We start from the raw sequence: 17,349 nt of genomic DNA, 5'->3' as shown, positions 1-17,349 counted from the left end.
GTGGCGGAGTGATGACCCGCCGGGCGGCAAGGCGCCCCGTGTGAAGCCCTTTGATGTGTCATCGTATCCCCCCCCTCCCCCACCACGCACCCCCACGGAGAGGGGGCACAGCAGGGCAGGGTGGCAGGGTTTAATGTAATAACAGAAAGAAGGGAGAGCGAGGGAGGAAGGGAAAAAATAGAGAGATGAGCTAAGGGGGGGAGGGGGGGGGGGGTATTGGGTGTCGGCGCAAAATTAATGTGATCAAAGCCCATAATGCTGTGTCACTACAATGTCACCCCAGTTTGTAGGCCTCAGTAGGCCCCCAGTGGTCCACTGTGGAGCTCACTAATCACAGAGGGGGGGGGGGGTGGATCACTGTAGGGGGAGATTTTGGGGGTGCTTATCAGCAATGACATATTGGCGGCGGCTTGGCAGATCGCCGCAGACACCATTTTGGAGAAACATGAAAGGAGTCTTCAGTTTGGAGGTTTTCAACAGGCTAATCCCTCCCCCTGCTCTCCTCTGTGGCCTCTCCCTCCCTCTCTCTTCCCCCTGCCGTGCTGCTAGATGTGAGTGTGAGGGAGTGTGTGTGTTAGATGTGCCTGCGTGTGGGCGTGTGTGTTTGTGTCAGTGTTTTTTTGGGGGGGGTTGTATATCTGTGCGAGTGTGTGTGTGTGTGTGTGCGCGCAGGGGGATGGGCTGCAGACGAGCTCTTCACCTGTGATCACAGACAGATGTTGTTGACTCCGTCGTCCGCAGCCCCTCTTTCATCTCCCCCCCCTCCGGTCGCACCCTCCCGGGCTAAACACACTGCAGGTGTTGCCGAGGCTGGAGCTCTGACTTCAAATCGCTCTCTCCATCTCCCTTCCCCCTCGCCCGCCTCCCCCTCCCTCCCGCACGCCCTGTCTCCCTCCCCGTGTGGGTCGGCCTTTTGTGGCGGTCTGAGAGCAGCCCTGAGTGCCGCCGCAGCTGAGCCTTCTATTCTTCTCTTCCCGCCCTACCACTCTCTCTCTCTCTTTCTCTCTCTTTCTCTCTCTCTCTCTCTCTCTCTCTCTCTCTCTCTCTCTCTCTCTCTCTCTCTCTCTGTCTCTCTCTCTTTCTCTCCGTCCTTTCCTTTCCCCTCATTCTCCTCAACAGCACCTTTCTTATTCCTTCGTTCATTCCTTCCTTTTTGACCCAGCGTTTTGTCTGCCTGCGCTGAGTGGTACAGCCAGTGGGGGAGAGATGAGGCAGAGAGGCACCTGTGCTGAGCCCTTATTAGACCTACAGAACACACCCTGGTACGAAAGCAGCTCACCTGGCCTCATTTTAGAGAGAGAGAGAGAGAGAGAGGGGGGGGGGGTGAAGACAAAGAAAAGGAGAGAGATAAAGAGGTCAAAGAGAGTGAGGAGAGAGCGAAAGAGAGAAATACAGAGAGAGAAAAAGAGAAAGGCAGAGAACTCTACAATGCATAACTAACTGTTGACGAGATGGCAGGTAGGACAAAGGGCCAGGAGTCAGAATGTTAGTTTATAAAGAAGAGGGCACACACAAACAATCACACACACACACACACACACACAGAGACATACAGAGAGACAAACACACATAATAGCATTGAAGTAACCAGTAACTCACTTGATGTAATAAGGAACCTTGTTCTGAGACACTGCCCTCTGCCAGGGGGTCTGAACGGATGCTGGGGGGAGAGAGAGAGAAAAATCATCTGAAGACCCAAACCAGAACGGTTCTCCCAAACACAATATATGGGTTCTCTCTAACAGTATAAACCGCTACTGCAATTAACTGGGTAATAGGTGCTGGGAGGTGTTAAGCTGTGGACGTTCTCTCATAGCCGCAGAATGGAATGGGCAGCCTAGGCGAATCACACTGTCCCTTTGCAGCCCCCATGGGAGTGAGTGTACTGTGTGTGCGAGCGTGCTTGTGTGCATGAGCAAGCGTCTGCGCGTGTGCGTGCGTGCGTGTCAGGGCTGCGGTGGAGGAGTGAGGCTCTCCAAAAGCTGGAGACAAGCGTCCATCTGACACAGCATCCCACACAGGCTGCCACGTGAGAGGACGTGAGGCAACTCAGGTCCATACGGGCCTTCAGTCGTCTCCCTAAGAAACGACCTCGACATGACAGGCAGCCATCTTGGCTCAGTGTCAGACCGTCGTCAGTATAGAATGAGGAGGACGGAGAGAAAAAAAACGACTAAGACTGCGACGGGTCCAGTCTTTCCAATTCCCTCCTCTTGCACTCTATCTTTCTCCCTCCCTCCCTCCCTCCCTCCCTCCATGCCTCCCTCCCTCCCGCCCTTCATCTCTCCCTTGTGCTTAATGACCACGGCAGTCTGAGAGAGGAGACTGAGTAAGTGAGCCAGTCAGGAGAGAGGCTTAATTATTTCCTGAATTATTCAGCAGTAAAGGGCCTTGCCTGCACGCGTCTTGCTTGCGGTATGTGGGGGGGGTGTATTTATGTGTATTTATGTGTGTAATTAGAAGAACAGATCAGAGAGATTTGGAGGGTTGAGTGAGGTTGCCAGTAAGCCTTTACACCTTCTGTATGAAACACGAGGATCGGAAGTCAGCATGCATCAACAAACAGTCAAGTATGTAAACGCCATGGTGATTGGCTACTCACTGGAGAGGAAGTGCTGGGAAGAGGGGCCAAAGTCTCGGTGAGCTTCCTGCAGCAGCTTCAGTCTGTCCTCTACTGCCACCTGCAACACACACACACACACACACACACAAGAGACACAGTCAGAGTTATCATACACCTTGTTGTCTCCATCAGGCATCCACTCGCACTCAGGTAATAAAAACACAAACACACACACACACAAACACACACACATCTTTAGCAGCTCAATATCAAGTAGCTGGATATGGGACCCTGAGGTTCATATCCAGCAGAAATATGTGTGTATGTGTGTGTGTCTGTGCTGTGAGTCTGTTACTCCTGATTAGAGGTTACTGTGCCCTGGTCTGGAGAGACCCATTTTATTTGACACAAAACGGCTGCCCACTACATTATCTCTGTACGTGTTTTTCTGAACACACAGAAAACCAGTAGGAGTTCCCAATGCAGGAAACCTGAAAAACAGACACAAAATGTCCACCGGCAACAGTTTCCTTGTTTTTCTCTAACTAACGAGCTCCCCCTCTGTCTATATAACAAAGAAGCTCATCCTCTCTCACACAAACACACACTTTCTCACACAAACACACACAGACACCCCCACTTGTGTTCAGACAACGTATGTCTGACGATGTATTCAGAGAGCAGCAGAGCTGTGACAAGGCCCTGAGGGCTGGTGTCTGTGATCCAAGACGTCAGTGTGCTCGACAAGGACACACATCACACAGTCCTCATTGAGACCTTGAACCAGCACAAACACACACACACACACATACACCATGACGATGGAAGCTCACACAAATATCGCTCACGAACCCTGATGCACGCTCACACACTTTTTCCCGCCTCAACACCCCCTCCCCTTACCCTCAGGGCTCAAACAAGGCCTGATCCGAACCCAGAGTGGGTCCCGCGGCAGATCAAGGGGGTTGTTGTGTCTGAGTGGGGAAGGAAGTACAAAGTGTGTGAGCGTGTGGTTCTGACTAACTCTAAATCTGACGAACGGTGACAGAACTCTCCTGGAGAGCTGAGCTTCACTTGAGAGGGAGACATGCCCAGGGTCTCTCCTCTGCATCCTACTGGGTCTACCCAATGCTGAGGTCTGACAGCAAGACAGAAGTGGAGGGTGGAGAGACAGAAACAAAGACAGAGACCGAGAGAGAGTGAGAGAGGCATAGATAAGGAGAGAGAAAGAGATAGAGAGACTGAGGGGGGGAGGGGTTGCTCAAAGAGAGGGAGGGAGCGAGAGTTCTAAATGTCAGAGCGGAGCAGAGAAAGGGATGAGAGACATGAATGCCTGAGCCCCGACACAAAGGGGAAACAGATGGAGAAAGAGAGAGAGAGAGAGAGTGAGAGAGAAAGAGAGAGAGTGAGAGAGAAAAAGAGAGCGAGAGAGAGGGAATACAGAGAAAGAGAAGCTGCAGTGGCTGTCAATAGAGGAGATGGGGGTATCAAACCCCATTAATCCCATTAGGAGAGGGGGTAGAATTTCAACGTAACACCCGGCAGAAACACGGCCGTTGGCTCACACGGTCCCGGAGAACCCCCGAGGAGACACCCCAGGAGCCGTGACCCCCCCCACCCCGGGGACGGGTGAGGTGAGGCCTACCTGGAGGAGCTTCCAGCGCATGTTCAGGTCGTCCAGCTGCCTGGAGGCGGTGGAGGACAGCTGGACGTCCAAGGGAACCAGCTCCGCCGAGAGCTCGTTCACCACGCGCACTTCCTGACGCAGCGGGGCCGTCTCCTCCTTAAAGGCCTGGCAGGGACACACACACACGCCGTGTCAGCTCTCAAATAAGAGCACGCAGGCTTTAAGCTGGGTGCTGCCAGACAAACGCTCAAATAACAACAGATGTTCTTGTATAACCCCCCCATCTCAACCCTAACCCCCACCACCACCCTAACCCTCACCGTGGTCTTCTCGATGTGGTCCTGCAGAGAGTCTATGAGCAGGTCTCCCACGGGCTGCCAGGCGGCCCTGGCCTCCTCGGCCCGCACCAGCCTCAGGTCCAGCTGGTCCATGCTGCTCTGGAGCTCCTGCAGGCGCTCCAGCGCCCGCTCCACCTGCCGCTGCCAGCCGCCCGCGCGCCCCTGCAGGCGCTCCCAGCGCTCGCCCACCTCCGCCGTCTGCTTGCGGATGGCCCGGGCCACGCCCCTCGCCCGCTCCTCCGGGGTCACCTCTGGGAGGAGAGGGGGAAGGAAGAGAGAACGAGTGTGACGGGAGCGGAGGGGTGTAGACGGAGTCAAAAGGAGGGAGGGAAGGAGAGAGGGGGTGGGTGATGAATAAGCATTAGAATGACTTGCATTAGGAGTGTGTGTGTGTGTGTGTGTGAGAGGGCAGGGCAGAGCAAAGCAGATTAGCAGCCCCCTCCCTGCTGCGTGCTGCCAGGCTGCCAGCTCTGGCTCCAGTAGTGTGCGCTTGGGTCGGCACACCAGCCTAAATCAGCTTTACTATGCATGTCAATGGACGACTCCACAGGAGGGCAAAGTGCTCAATCCCCACACACACACACACACACACACACACACACACACACCCCTGTGCAACTTCACACACACACACACACACACACACACTCACAGGCTGGTCGTGCAGTCAGCAGCAGTAAGAGAGTTAGTACTCCACCATCATGATGAGGGACAAACACAGTGAATAATGACAGAACAGGCCTCTGGGTTCACTGCCTGGTGAGAGTTGTAAACAATTTGTCCCAGAGAGAAATAAACAACACACACACACACACAGCCTCTAATCCTCGACTGTGGCTTCAGCACCCTCATGATTATTACTTCAAACACCAAGCCAAGGCCTTAGACCAGGCTCTGTCTATCCATCTTTCCATCCCTCCACCCCTTCATCCCTTCCATCCTCCACTCTGAACTCTGATCACCCCTGTGATCTTAGAGCTGGTTATTCATTATTCAAACATATTTTTTGGCAAGAGAGGGATGAACAGTGTGTGTGTGTGTGTGTGAGAGAGAGAGAGAGAGAGAGAGAGAGAGAGTGAGAGAGAGAGAGAGAGAGAGAGAGAGAGAGAGAGAGAGAGAGAGAGAGAGAGAGAGAGAAGAGAGAGAGAGAGAGAGAAGGAGCGTGCAAGAAAGACGAGAGACAGTAAGAGAGAGAGAGAGAGAGAGAGAGAGACAGAGACAGAGAGAGAGAGAGAGAGAGAGAGAGAGAGAGAGAGAGAGAGAGAGAGAGAGAGAGAGAGAGAGAGAGAGCTGGTGTGGTAGTGACTCCACAGTCTCTCCATCAGGACACAGAGACACATACACAGAATTGCTAATGAAGCCCCTGTGCATATTCAGCATACAGATGGACTGTGGGAAAACCACAGGGTTTCTGAGGACATCACTGAGGAAAAGAAAATCACCCATCATTCTCTTCAGTGCCATTGTTAAGGTCCTCGTTTTAACGATGCAACAATGCTTACCAATTAGTTCAGTGGAGTATCATCTAAAATGAGTACTTACTGTCTGCGTGGGTCAGTCAGATGTTTTTAGACCACAAAAAATTGTGTTCTTTAGGTAATTTGTTCCCAATGCAATTCACATTCTTAATTAAATTGATATAATCTGAGAGAAAGAAATACTAGTTTTGGGGCATTTATGTTTGATAGTGACGGTTAGTGACAGAGACAGGAAATGCAGGGAAGGGAAAGGGCAGATGACATGCAGTAAATGACCCGGGCTGGAATCGAACACGGGCTGCTGCGGAAAGGCCTTGGGCTCTGTGGTACGCACGCTGCCCGCTAATCCACCAGTTTACTGACATGTTCATCTTGAGGTTGTAGGGTTGTCCACTGATGTGCATCTGTTTATTTGTTAACCGTGGAGGAAACCCAGGTCCACCTGGGCTGGACAATAAAGTTGTTCTATTCTATGGAATTCCACCCATGGGTGTGGCTGTGGAGGTGTCTGTACAGGACAGAAGTGGCTCAGGACTGGTTCTGGACTCACCGGTTTTGGGCTGGAGGTTCTTGCGCGGTTCCCCGGGGCCTTCGATGGGCTGATCGGCCAGGAACATGCGTGCCTGTTCCAAGGCGCCGACCACAACGTGCTCGCGGTCCTTCAGCTCTGACCGCAGGGCCTAGAGACAGGGGAAGAAAGAAAAGCAGGGATTGGTCAATGTCTCCGAGAAGGGTTAGGGCGAGGAGAGGATGGTTTTGGACAGTCATGCTATACCATTGTTAGACTAAACCAACTGCATCTTATCTAGGGATGTTTCACAGGAACACTCCTCTTCGGTTTTCCTCTGGGGATTCTATTGTGTTTCAAAACAGTAGCATTTTTATGTTTTGAACACTTACTTTGATAGCAAAGCCCATTTAATGTCTATGGGGAGGCATTGGGTCATTTCCATCTCAATTACCAGTAATGTATGCTGGTTCTGGTTCGGAGGTAGGGAGATGGGACTAGACTCAGAGCTGTCATCTCCCAGAACCACGGATGCGCCTGAACTCTGAGTGAACCTGTTTTCTACCGCGCTCAGACTGCTACCAACCACAGGAATAGCATCTCCTTATCAAACAAATCAAACGAACCAGATTCCACTTTAATCAAGTGCGCCTCTCATTCGAAAAAAGACAAAACCAATCTCGACGGGCTCTGAGGGTGGAGTGGAGTCTGCACATGTGACAGTAGACGTGCAGGCTGACAGGAAAACGCACCGGCACACAGGAATGTACATGCAGACGCACACACACACACACACACACCAAATGATGAGGTGACGTCTCTTTGCTTGGCCCGTCATCAGTGTAAACAAAACTGCTCAACAGCTATTCAGATTCCTGGCTGCTTTTTAAATCCTGCTCCCTCTTTTTTCTTAACCCTTTTTGTTGAAAGGTAACCCCCCCCCCCCCTCTTTGCACGCGCACACACACATTCACACACTTTATAATAGGAAACTTATCCAGCTAGGGGGTCCACATGGACATCCTCCCTGATGTCAGTGTCTAAACTTCGGTACCATATAGGCAGAGCTGGAGACGAACTGAGACATGGATGCATGTAGCGGACTAATTATTCAGGTTTTAGTACCAGCGGGTCCACAGGCCCTGTGCAATGATCATTCGAGTGTGAGATTGGTTTGTGAGGGGGCGATCTTCGGAGAGACTGGTGGGGGAACTGGAGTTGATTGGGGGGCGGCGTTTTGTTTCAAGGTTTGAGGACAGGAAACACGGGACAAGACGAGGCAGATGTAGATCAGGTTTCGTGCGGGATGCGGGATTTTCACGCTACACTGGTCAAAACTGAGAGCCGGGTTGAGAGAGTTTGTGACAGAGAGCTGAGTGTGGACCCGCGAGGCCCAACACCACAGGAGACAACCGACACGGAGACGCCGACCTGCCTCAGGATGGACTGTGATTAGATTTGACGACACGCTCCGTCTCATTCATCAACGTAGGGATGCTTTTACAAACTGAAAAATTCAAACTTAAAATAGCCAAGCATGAAACAGAAGTGAGGCAGGACAAAGCTGCCATTCACCTGCCCTCCAATGGGATTGTTCTATTTCCGAGAGAAACCTGAAATGAGAATACAGATGGTTTCCAATAAGAACAAAAGCCTTCTTCATCATCTCTTGAAACCTCTTCATCCAGCCTGACCCTGCTCCTGAACTGCAGAATAGGCTCATTTTAAAAGGCAGGGATGTCATAAAAGATCTAAACCCGCAGTGCTGCAGCCCTGTCACCAATCTCCCTTCCTTATCCAGCCCAGAAAGAAATGTGCCATGAAACTGGAAATTAGTGTCCCCCACAACACTAATTTAATCACCCTCAGTAACGAGAGATGGGCCTCATTTCATTGATTCCTTCCTTGCCTATTTGGGACAAGGTACTCTCATAGGTGAGAGGGAAAATAAGAGAGTAACAACAGAGATACAGAGAGAGAGAGATAATGGGAATAGAAACAGATATCCACTACAGACACCAATGGAGGTAACAGATAAAGAAAGAGAGAGAGAGAGAGAGAGAGAGAGAGAGAGAGAGAGAGAGAGAGAGAGTGAGAGAGAGTGAGAGAGAGTGAGAGAGAGTGAGAGGGAACAAAGACAAAACTACAGGAAGGAAACACATGGCACACACACATTCACTATGGACCTTCCTTTATAAATAGACCTTCTCCTTACATCTGCCCATCGTCACAATGACTTGTCCTTGCCGGTGAAATGCACTTAAGAAGGAGGTACAGCACAGCGTCACTATGGCAACGCACATCATCGCCTACTGTCCAGAGACCTCCCCGCCCACATCGCCTCACTTCCTGCCGAGTCTGACGAAGGTCCTAAGTTTACAACGTTACGTGACCACCTCACTACAGGGGCTTGCTGGGGGAAAAATGAGCACAACTTGAAAATACGTTTTCTGGCAAGAAAAAGGAAACTGCTATTTCCACCCGACACAGTGAGAAAACAGACAATGAGTCGGCAAGCTCCTCTCTTTTTGCCTCTCTCTAGAGGACTCTCCATGGTTCACCTAAGGACCACTGGAGGAAGTTCTGCTCTTGATGGGAGGTTCTGCTGTGACCCACGAGCAGGCCAGATGAACACTGCTGAAGCATCAAAAGCAACGCCCCAAGCTTTCTGTGCCTCGAGTTGACAAGACAGGAGAGAATATTGTAGCTGTGAGTTGTGACCTTGACGCCGAGTGAACACACTGTGCGTGGGTGTGTCTGTCTGTGTATGTGTGTGTGTCTGTGGGGAGTAACAGCAGACAGACTTATCGGCTAGTACCCAGTCTAGATGAGCAGATGTGAGGGTGCGATATCATCAAAACAAACCAGAGGACTGCTTTTCAAATGCACAAAAAGCCCCCTCTCTCATCCCCCCGTTTTCTCAGTCCCTCTCTCTCCCTCACCATCTCCTTTCATCTCTGCCCCCGCCCCTCATCACCTTTTTCGGTGCTCTTCCCAAAAGAACATCTAAGACAGACCTCCTGGTGCTTGAGTGCCTCAGAGTGTGGAAAGAGTCTCAAACCTGGCAACCATGTCCATCTCCATGAGCCATTTCCATACCTCCTCTCCCACCAAACCTTTTCTTTCATATTACTTTTCAACTGACAAGGGGATACGCCTACATATGGGATGGCCACACTCATATCTTTGGCGTCCCCTCTTGATATATACCACACGTTTTCCTTTTCATTCTACGCATTTTTACCCTCACAGTACTCTTTTCTTTCATGCAACAGGGAGCAGCTCAGGGACCTGGTTCTCTGTCCACATTTCAAACAGGACTAAACGCCTGTTAAACGGCTCTGCTTTTCCGTGCCTCAGCTCCTCTGAGGTTTCCAAAACAATCCACCATTGTGGTGCTGACTCATTTTGTTTACCTCGTGAGCAATGAAGAAATAGATGTGTGGGGTGGATGGGGCGGGGTGCAGAATGACGACAAGGACTTGGCTAAAGCTTTTTTTAACTGTTGCCTTTTGTGACTATTTAGATTTCATGCCACAGGGGAGTAGCTCAAGCATAAGTCATTGAGACTTGAGGCAACACAAAGCTAACAGGCTTGTTATCTCAGAATGGCCTGGCGTTAGCTCGGTCTGGGCTACAGCTAAAGAATAACGACTAGTTGTTGGAGCCTGTCCCCACCCCACAGGCTACCGTTGGATTTCTAAATATATTTTTCTCGATCTATCTACCTCATCTACTCCTGGCCTCACGTCAATCTCCTTCAAACCGTGGGCCATGAAACACGAGACACTGCAAAGTTAAACAAACATCGAGTCACCCAACACAGTCCCAGACACAGGCTACTGTTCACGACGCCCAATTCGGACATAAAAACATAATGTGGAGAAACGAGGAGAGACAAATCTTTAGGCGACGATAAGTCATTCAAAAGACCTCTCTCTCTCTCACTTTACTGGAAAAGGATAAGATATGGCCGATGCAGGAGTTTAATCCATCTCATTACTTTACGACCTGCCTATCCAGGTATAAATGGTGCTAATCAATCACCTGGACAGCGTGATTAAACTAGCTTAGCATGGCCATTCTGATTAGATCAGCTCTAACTTTGGGTCTGCATGATTACATTTGCCTAGCATAAGCTACTTCTGTGTTTGCATTAGAACAAGATTCAGGCAGCTAAAACATGCCCAAATGAAAGAGTTGATTAAACCTTCTTTAAACTTGTACATTGCTGGCACAATGCTAATATTAGCACTTTCAATATATCCAGCTTTATTCACAGCTTCCCTCATACTCAATTATTGATGTTTCTATTCAAGGTTTTACTGCTTAAATGAAGACTACTCTCCTCATTTAGACAACTGTTGCTGAGAGACATAAGGAAAAAGAGTGTGATTCAATATGGCCACAAGTGCTTTCTCTCGCTCTCATTCTTTTTCTTTCCATCCCTCCCTGCATTCCTCGCAAAAGAAACGTTAACGTAATTAAGCTGATTGATGAGTTTAATAAGTGTAACATTAACGAATGTCTTTCTTTGGATAATTGGAATGTGTGATTATTAAAACCCCTTATGCCAAAAATCAGCCGACACAATCGATGCCCCTCAGACGACTCCTTTCACAGGGCAAAAAAATCATCTTTTTCCCTCCATAAGACTTTCTGTCATAAATCCGTAAACAAGTAACTGCATTCGATAGAAATATCGAATTTCGCTTGGAATGTGACAGTCTGACAATGTAATCCAATAAAACGTTGACGTTACAACCTTTCTATCCAGAAGTTTAACGTTTCCAGATGGGTTCTTTGCTCGGTTTCTCTCCTCTCTCATCCTTCCTCTCTATCGCCTCACCTCCACCCTTGTCCTTTCCCTGTCATCCTAATCCCTCTTTCTCTACCTCAATCACACTTACTTTGTCTCCTTCCCTTCTTCTCAGATTTAGACCACCCCTTTACTCATACCTTTCCCTCCTTTATCATCCAGCTTTCCTGCAACGGCCCTATCGCTCCTTCTCTGTTTCTCTAAGTGGCTTAGTGAACCTCTTTTATCTCTGTAAGCCCTCATGAAGCTCCTCAGCCCTTCATCTCAGCCATCTAACTCACCCCCACATCTGGCTGACATTTTCCGTATATCATCATGCAATATATAATAATGTTCTGTATTTAGCTTCATTCTGACATTTGTGCGTGTGAGCCTGCATGTGGGTGTGTGCGTGTGCGTACTGTACGTGTGTATGCATGCCTATGTGTGTGTGTGAGTGTGTGCGTGTGTGTAATGAACCGTGGCGTGTTCAAAAGGTTCAGTGCTTTGTGCCTCTCTCTCGTTTGGACAGACGCGACTCAAAGCCAATCTATTAAGGATACAGAGAAGAGGTCGGGCGCATAAACCTCTAATCAGAATGAGAAGGCCTCCCTTTCACTTTCAACTCCTCCATCCCATAATAACACCATGTCTCTAACTGCCTGGGAGCGTGAGGGAGATGGGTGGAGGTTGAGGAAGAGTGAGGGGGGGGGGGGAAGAGAGAAGGGAAGACAGAAAGGGGAAGAGAAAGAAATGTGAGGGGAAAGAGAGATAGGGAGGAGATGGGAAGGGAGCTGGTCAGAGAAGAAATTGAGGAAAAAAAGAGTACGATTTATTGGAGGGGAAATTGAAAAAAGAATTGAAAAAGAAAAGGGTGAGAGCGAGCGAGCGGGCGCCAGAGGGAAGGAGAGAACGTTGAAGGAAGAAAAGAGTGAAATGAATCGCTAAAGAGAGGCCGGCAGAGGGGAACAGAGGCAGAGAGGCAGCGGGCCGAGAGCGGGATGAAGGGGTGAGTAAGGGTAATGAGAGGACGAACAGGGACGAGTGTGATGTTTGGGTCCTGGCTACGGTGTCCCCTGCTTCCTGTCTCCCATCCAGCCTCCTGCAGTCTCTCTAACCTCCTCTCCTCTCATCCTAGTTGTGTGTGCTTGAGTGGAAACGAGCGAGTCCACGCGCCCGAAGCCTCGGAGTGAATGAAATAACCAGCCTTGGAGGGCAAACAGAGGAGGGGGAGGAGGGGGAGGAGGGGGAGGAGGAGGGGGAGGAGGAGGGGGAGGAGGAGGGGGAGGAGGAGGCCACAGAACGTCATCAGAGAGTCAGGACCAGCAGCTGTAGTCACACAGGCAAGAGTAAACACCACCAGGGGCTCTCTCTCACACACACACACACAACCCTCCAAGAGGTAATTACATGTTCTAATGCATAAACCATCAAGTGTTTGTCTGCAATAAGGAACTACAAATTGCTGCTGATGCGAGGAAAACAATGCTAATGGTCATGGCTTGGGGGTGGCACGTGACGTGACTGTGACTATGCTGGTTCAGTTTTTGGTGTTTACTCTGCTGATTTTGTAGTCTGGCTGCTGCTCTGACAACAAGCGATGTGTAGTGACATAGCAGATTGTATAATGCTGCAATGGTAGGGTAAGTAGTGGTTGTGGTCACGTTAACCATGGTTAGAGTCCTGGTTGTGGTCCTGATGACCATGGTTAGAGTCCTGGTTGTGGTCATATTGACCACAGTTAGAGTAGTGGTTGTGGTCTTGCTGACCATGGTTAGAGTCCTGGTTGTGGTCCTGATGACCATGTTTTGAGTACTGGTTGTGGTCATATTGACCACAGTTAGAGTAGTGGTTGTGGCCCTGCTGACCGTGCCGGTACAGACCTGACAGTGGTTGTGCTGCTGCAGCAGAGTAGGCACGTCTCCTCCGATGGGCATCTGCTTGGCCAGGTCCTGGTCCTTGGAGCAGATCCACCTCCACAGCTCCTCCAGAAGCCCCAGCAGACGCACCCAGCGCTCAGCACTCGCCTCCAGGTGCGCCCTGATGACACACACACACACACACACACATACACACAAGGAGAATAAATACTCCACAGAGTATCTGAGTCTGTTTGTGTGTGTTGGGTGTTCCTTCTGGACTGATTTGTTTTAACATCCTAGTTTGCCATATTTCCTGGGAACATCATGTACCAGTCTCCCACAGCTACCAGCCTAGCAGCGTGTGTCTCCTGAGGGTGACTGACTGAAATCCAGGGGAAATACAGCCTGTTAACTTGACCATGCTGACTCTTCAACCCTCTTTCCTGTCTGCTATCACCTAGCTACCTTCCCCTCACAGTACTTCAACCCTATTTCCTGTCTGCTATCACCTAGCTACCTTCCCCTCACAGTACTTCAACCCTATTTCCTGTCTGCTATCACCTAGCTACCTTCCCCTCACAGTACTTCAACCCTATTTCCTGTCTGCTATCACCTAGCTACCTTCCCCTCACAATACTTCAACCCTATTTCCTGTCTGCTATCACCTAGCTACCTTCCCCCTACTTCAACCCTGTCCCCTATGACCTTCAGCAGCTCCCTTCAACCCTGTCTCCTGCTTCTCCTCTCCGTGTGCTTCATCTGGTTCTTCCCTTCTTACTTTCCTCTCTTCTCTCATGTCAATGTTCTTCATCTGTTCTGTCTCTCTCTCTCTCTCTTCCACCCTTCCTTCTCTCCAATGACCCAGTTGTGATTCCTTTCTTCTCGGCTCATCAACCCTCCCTTCCTCCTCCCTCCGATCCACCCTTCTTTGAGTATCTCCATATGGTCGTGTCACCCTTACTCTCTCCATCTCTCGTTCCCCTCTCCCCATCTCCCCTACTACACCTTATCTCTCCCTCTGTCTCTCTCGCTGTGTCTGTCTCTATGTCTCTCTCTCATAAACTGTATATATACTGTATATATCTTCTGTATACATCTTCAACTCTCGTTTCACCCTTTCAGTCTCTCCTCAGGGCTCCACCTCTGCGTATAACTATATTCATCATTCTCTCTCTCTCTCTCTCTCTCTCTCTCTCTCTCCTCTCTCTCTCTCTCTCTCTCTCTCTCTCTCTCTCTCTCTCTCTCTCTCTCTCTCTCTCTCTCTCTCTCTCTCTCTCTCTCTCTCTCTCTCTCTCTCTCTCTCTCTCTCTCTCTCTCCCTCTCTCCCTCTCCTCCCTCCCTCCCTCCCTCCCTCCCTCCCTCCCTCCCTCCCTCCCTCTCTCTCTCTCTCTCTCTCTCTCTCGAGGCTGGGCTTTGGCTCTCACCAGGGCCCTATATCACGTGGTGGAGCCCTGCCATGCATGAGCTATGGTGGCCCGAACACACACATCCACATCAATATCCCCCAACACCCACAGTCAGCTCGACCGGGACAGACGGCCACATATTACACTGTGGATCTGCCATGATGGACTTGAATGGGAGTCACAGGAGTGCATGGATAACGTGCGTGTTTGTCTTTATAAGACCAGCCTTACACCATGGCTGTGATCGATTTTCAGGGAGATACAGTTAGGTCCATAAATATTTGGACATTGACACCATTTTCATCATTTTGGCTCTGTATACCACCACAATGGATTTGAAATGAAACAATCAAGATGTGCTTTAAGTGCAGACTTTCAGATTTAATTTCAGGGTATTTACATCCAAATCAGGTGAACGGTGTAGGAATTACAACACATTTGATATGTGGCCCCCCCCCCCCTTTTTAAGGGACCAAAAGTAATTGGACAATTGGCTGCTCAGCTGTTCCATGGCCAGGTGTATGTTATTCCCTCATGGGAGTTCGTTATTTCATTGACAAGGAGCAGATAAAAGGTCTAGAGTTCATTTCAAGTATGGTATTTGTGTTTGGAATCTGTTGCTGTCAACTCTCAATATGAAGTCCAAAGAGCTGTCACCATCAGTGAAGCAAGCCATCGTTAGGCTGAAAAATCAAAACAAACCTATCAGAGAGATAGCAAAAACATTAGGTGTGGCCAAATCAACTGTTTGTACATTCTTAAAAAGAAAGAACGCACTGGTGAGCTCAGCAACACCAAAAGACCCGGAAGACCACGGAAAACAACTGTGGTGGATGACAGAAGAATTCTTTCCCTGGTGAAGAAAAACCCCTTCACAACAGTTGGCCAGATCAAGAACACTCTCCAGGAGGTAGGCGTATCTGTGTCAAAGTCAACAATTAAGAGAAGACTTCACCAGAGTAAATACAGAGGGTTCACCACAAGATGTAAACCATTGGTGAGTATCAAAAACAGGAAGACCAGATTAGAGTTTGCCAAAAAAACATCTAAAAGACCCTGTACAGTTCTGGAACAACATCCTATGGACAGATGAGACCAATGTCAACTTGTACCAGAATGATGGGAAGAGAAGATTATAGAGAAGGGAAGGAACTGCTCATGATCCAAAGCATACCTCCTCATCAGTGAAGCATGGTGGAGGTAGTGTTATGGCGTGGGCATGTATGGCTGCCAATGGAACTGGTTCCCTTGTATTTATCGATGATGTGACTGCTGACAAAAGCAGTAGGATGAATTCTGAAGTGTTTCTGGCAATATTATCTGCTCAGATTCAGACAAATGCTTCAGTACTCATAGGACGGCGCTTCACAGTGCAGATGGACAATGACCCAAAGCATACTGCGAAAGCAACCAAAGAGTTTTTTAAGGCAAAGAAGTGGAATGTTCTGCAATGGCCAAGTCAATCACCTGACCTAAATCCAATTGAGCATGCATTTCACTTGCTAAAGACAAAACTGAAGGGAAAATGCCCCAAGAACAAGCAGGAACTGAAGACAGTTGCAGTAGAGGCCTGGCAGAGCATCACCAGGGACGAAACCCAGCGTCTGGTGATGTCTATGGGTTCCAGACTTCAGGCTGTCATTGACTGCAAAGGATTTGCAACCAAGTATTAAAAGTGACAATTAGATTTATGATTATGTTAGTTTGTCCAATTATTTTTGGTCCCTTAAAAAGGGGGGGCCACATATCAAATGTGTTGTAATTCCTACACTGTTCACCTGATTTGGATGTAAATACCCTGAAATTAAAGCTGAAAGTCTGCACTTAAAGCACATCTTGATTGTTTCATTTCAAATCCATTGTGGTGGTATACAGAGCCAAAATGAAAATGGTGTCAATGTCCAAATATTTATGGACCTAACTGTATATCTGTGTGTGTGTGTGTATGTGTGGTCGTACATGGTCAAGAACAGTGTGTGTGTGCATAATGTGTGGAGAGGACATGGGAACAGCATAGATGCACACACAAACACACACACACACACAGAAGACCACTTTGCCCGGCACGTGCTATCATTCCTGACATGATTCCCATCTTGAGGGACTCATCACCTAAAGCAGGCACACGCCAGAAAGGAGGCTAGGAGGGTAATGAGCCAGAACTCATGTTCCTATTCTCTGCTGTCTGTTCTCAGAGGAGAGTCACTAGCACATGTTCTCCAGGTAAACACGGTTCTAACACTATTGGTGGACGGTAACCGGGGGGTGTGGTACTGACCGGATGTTGGCTGACTTGACCTTGAGGTCGCTCCAGCGCTGGTTCATGTCATCCAGGCGGTGCTGGAGGAACACAGCCTCGTCAGAACTGCCCAGAGCCTTCACCATCTTGGGCTTGTTCCCATCCACACTCTTATAGATGTCATTATGGGCGTCGATCTCAGCCTGGATATCCTACAGAGAGAGAGAGAGAGAGAGAGAGGTAAGAGGAGAGAGAGAGAGAGAAAGAGAGAGAGAGATGATTAACAAGCAGTTGAAGGATAAGTGTTTCAGGTTGTGCTTCAAGGCTGAGCACAGAACATGAAGGGAGGAAACACAAGCTGACTGTGTATTACTGTAGCTCCAGAGCATGAGAGATATCGTGTACGTAGCGCTCAGAGTCAGCACACTGTAGCGCTGTGTGCGTGTTTGTGTGGATGTTGTCATAGAGGGGCCTTGAGGCCATGATTTGGGTCAACATATGAAGTATGTGAGTGTATTTGTTAGTGTGAT

General features: G+C 49.2%; 1 protein-coding gene across 1 annotated transcript; it reads right to left on the bottom strand.

Moving 5' to 3' along the window:
• Window positions 1-1,599: 1,599 nt before the first annotated feature.
• LOC134016269 (utrophin) lies at window positions 1,600-17,031 on the bottom strand (the record flags this gene model as incomplete). The annotated part of the gene is made up of 7 exons (XM_062455660.1): window positions 1,600-1,660; window positions 2,603-2,681; window positions 4,209-4,355; window positions 4,511-4,779; window positions 6,557-6,686; window positions 13,196-13,352; window positions 16,859-17,031. Coding segments are annotated over 7 exons (1,016 nt in total), but the record flags the coding sequence as incomplete, so codon positions are not given.
• Between the last annotated feature and the right edge of the window lie 318 nt (window positions 17,032-17,349).

The sequence above is a fragment of the Osmerus eperlanus genome, unplaced genomic scaffold, assembly GCF_963692335.1.
Source record: "Osmerus eperlanus unplaced genomic scaffold, fOsmEpe2.1 SCAFFOLD_484, whole genome shotgun sequence".
NCBI lineage: Eukaryota > Metazoa > Chordata > Actinopteri > Osmeriformes > Osmeridae > Osmerus > Osmerus eperlanus.
The sequence above is the reverse complement of the archived record's forward strand: the minus strand, read 5'-3'. Positions and strand labels throughout refer to the sequence as shown.